Source organism: Mandrillus leucophaeus, unplaced genomic scaffold (genome assembly GCF_000951045.1).
Source record: "Mandrillus leucophaeus isolate KB7577 unplaced genomic scaffold, Mleu.le_1.0 Scaffold53, whole genome shotgun sequence".
In the NCBI taxonomy this organism is placed as follows: Eukaryota; Metazoa; Chordata; class Mammalia; order Primates; family Cercopithecidae; genus Mandrillus; species Mandrillus leucophaeus.
Window position 1 is genome coordinate 798,601 of NW_012105697.1, and position 1,898 is coordinate 800,498.

Genomic DNA, 1,898 nt, shown 5'->3' on the forward strand with positions numbered 1-1,898 from the left:
TGGCCAATGTCATTCCCAGCACACAATCTTGACAAAGAATTCCAGTGAGACTGGGGGCACTGTGGAGCCTGCTGTCTGTCATGCTTCAGCAGGAAGTGGGGGTGAATAGTGCTTGGTGGCACGACGGGTAAAGAAATTTATCAAGACAATTGTAGGTAAAGAAAGGCAGATTTATTGGAGAAAGTAGGAGAAGACATTGGCAGACCACAGCAGGCAGGCTGTCACGAGAGAAGCTCACTGCCAGGAGACCACAGCTTCCTGCAGATTTTATAGAATAGGGCTTGGGCTGATTGATAAGGTCAAGTCAACAGGCGGTTTAACTTGCCATCTTCCTTCAGCAGACGTGTTTGATAAACTGAGGCGTTTCATGACAAGCAGGGAGTTTGTGAGCAGCTGTGTGTGTGATCTGGTCAGGAAGGCTAAACATCTTGGACCATATCTCCTGGACCATAAAAGCAGACCTGGCCCGGCGCAGTGGTTCACGCCTGTAATCCCAGCACTTTGGGAGGCTGAGGTGGGTGGATCACCTGAGGTCAGTAGTTCTAGACTAGCCTGGCCAACATGATGAAACCCGGTCTCTACTAAAAATACAAAAATTAGCCAGACGCAGTGGCGCATGTCTGTAATCCCAGCTACTCGGGAGGCTGAAGCAGGAGAATCACTTGAACCCGGGAAGCGGAGGTTGCAGTGAGCCAAGATTGCGCCCTGTCTCTTATACACATCTAGATGTGTATAAGAGACAGGTCTCGATCTCCTGACCTCGTGATCCGCCCGTCTCGGCCTCCCAAAGTGCTGGGATTACAGGCTTGAGCCACCGCGCCCGGCCGAGACACAGTTTCACTCTTGTTTCCCAGGCTGGAGTGCCATGGCATGATCTCTGCTCACTGCAACCTCCGTCTTCCAGGTTCAAGCAATTGTGCCTCAGCCTCCTGAGTAGCTGGGAATACAGGCGTGCTCCACCACACCCAGCTAACTTATTTTTTAGTAGAGACAAGGTTTCTTCATGTTGGTCAGGCTGGTCTTGAACTCCCAACCTCAGGTGATCGGCCTGCCTCGGCCTCCCAAAGGGCTGGGATTACAAGTGTGAGCCACCGCGCCCAGCCAACACAAGGTATTTTGTTGTTCTGGTTTTCCCTATGGATAACTGATTACATCCTCTCTCCCTTCCCTCCTCACCAAAGATAACGAGGATAGGTACAGGCTTATACTGAAGACAAAGTTCCGGGAGATGTGGCAGAGCTGGCCTGGAGACAGCAAAGAGGTCGATGTTATGGCTGAGAGATACAGGATGCTGATCCCATTCAGCAACCCCAGGGTGCTTCCTGGGCCCTTCTCACACACAGTGGTGCTGCACAGTCCTGCAGGCCTTGGGAAAACCACGCTGGCCAATAAACTAATGCTGGACTGGACAGAGGACAACCTCATCCAGAAATTCAAATATGCATTCTACCTCAGCTGCAGGGAGCTCAGCCGCCTGGGCCCGTGCAGTTTTGCAGAGATGGTCTTCAGGGACTGGCCTGAACTGCAGGATGACATGCCACACATCCTAGCCCAAGCACAGAAAATCTTGTTCGTGATTGACGGTTTTGATGAGCTGGGAGCCCCACCTGGGGCGCTGATCCAGGACATCTGCGGGGACTGGGAGCAGCAGAAGCCGGTGCCGGTCCTCCTGGGGAGTTTGCTGAAGAGGAAGATGTTACCCAAGGCAACCCTGCTGGTCACCACGCGGCCCAGGGCCCTGAGGGACCTCCGGTTCCTGGCAGAGCAGCCCATCTACATAAGGGTGGAGGGGTTCCTGGAGGAGGACAGGAGGGCCTATTTCCTGAGACACTTTGGAGACGAGGACCAAGCCATGCGTGCCTTTGAGCTGATGAGGAGCAACGCGGCCCTGTTCCAGC

At 53.5% G+C, this 1,898-nt stretch overlaps 1 protein-coding gene across 1 annotated transcript in view; it reads left to right on the forward strand.

Moving 5' to 3' along the window:
* NLRP2 (NLR family, pyrin domain containing 2) overlaps positions 1–1,898 on the forward strand; it is a 43,680-nt gene that overhangs the window by 9,027 nt on the left and 32,755 nt on the right. The window contains exon 4 of the mRNA XM_011997014.1: positions 1,182–1,896. Coding sequence (XP_011852404.1) covers positions 1,182–1,896 — 715 coding nt within the window. The remainder of the gene's footprint in view (positions 1–1,181; positions 1,897–1,898) is intronic.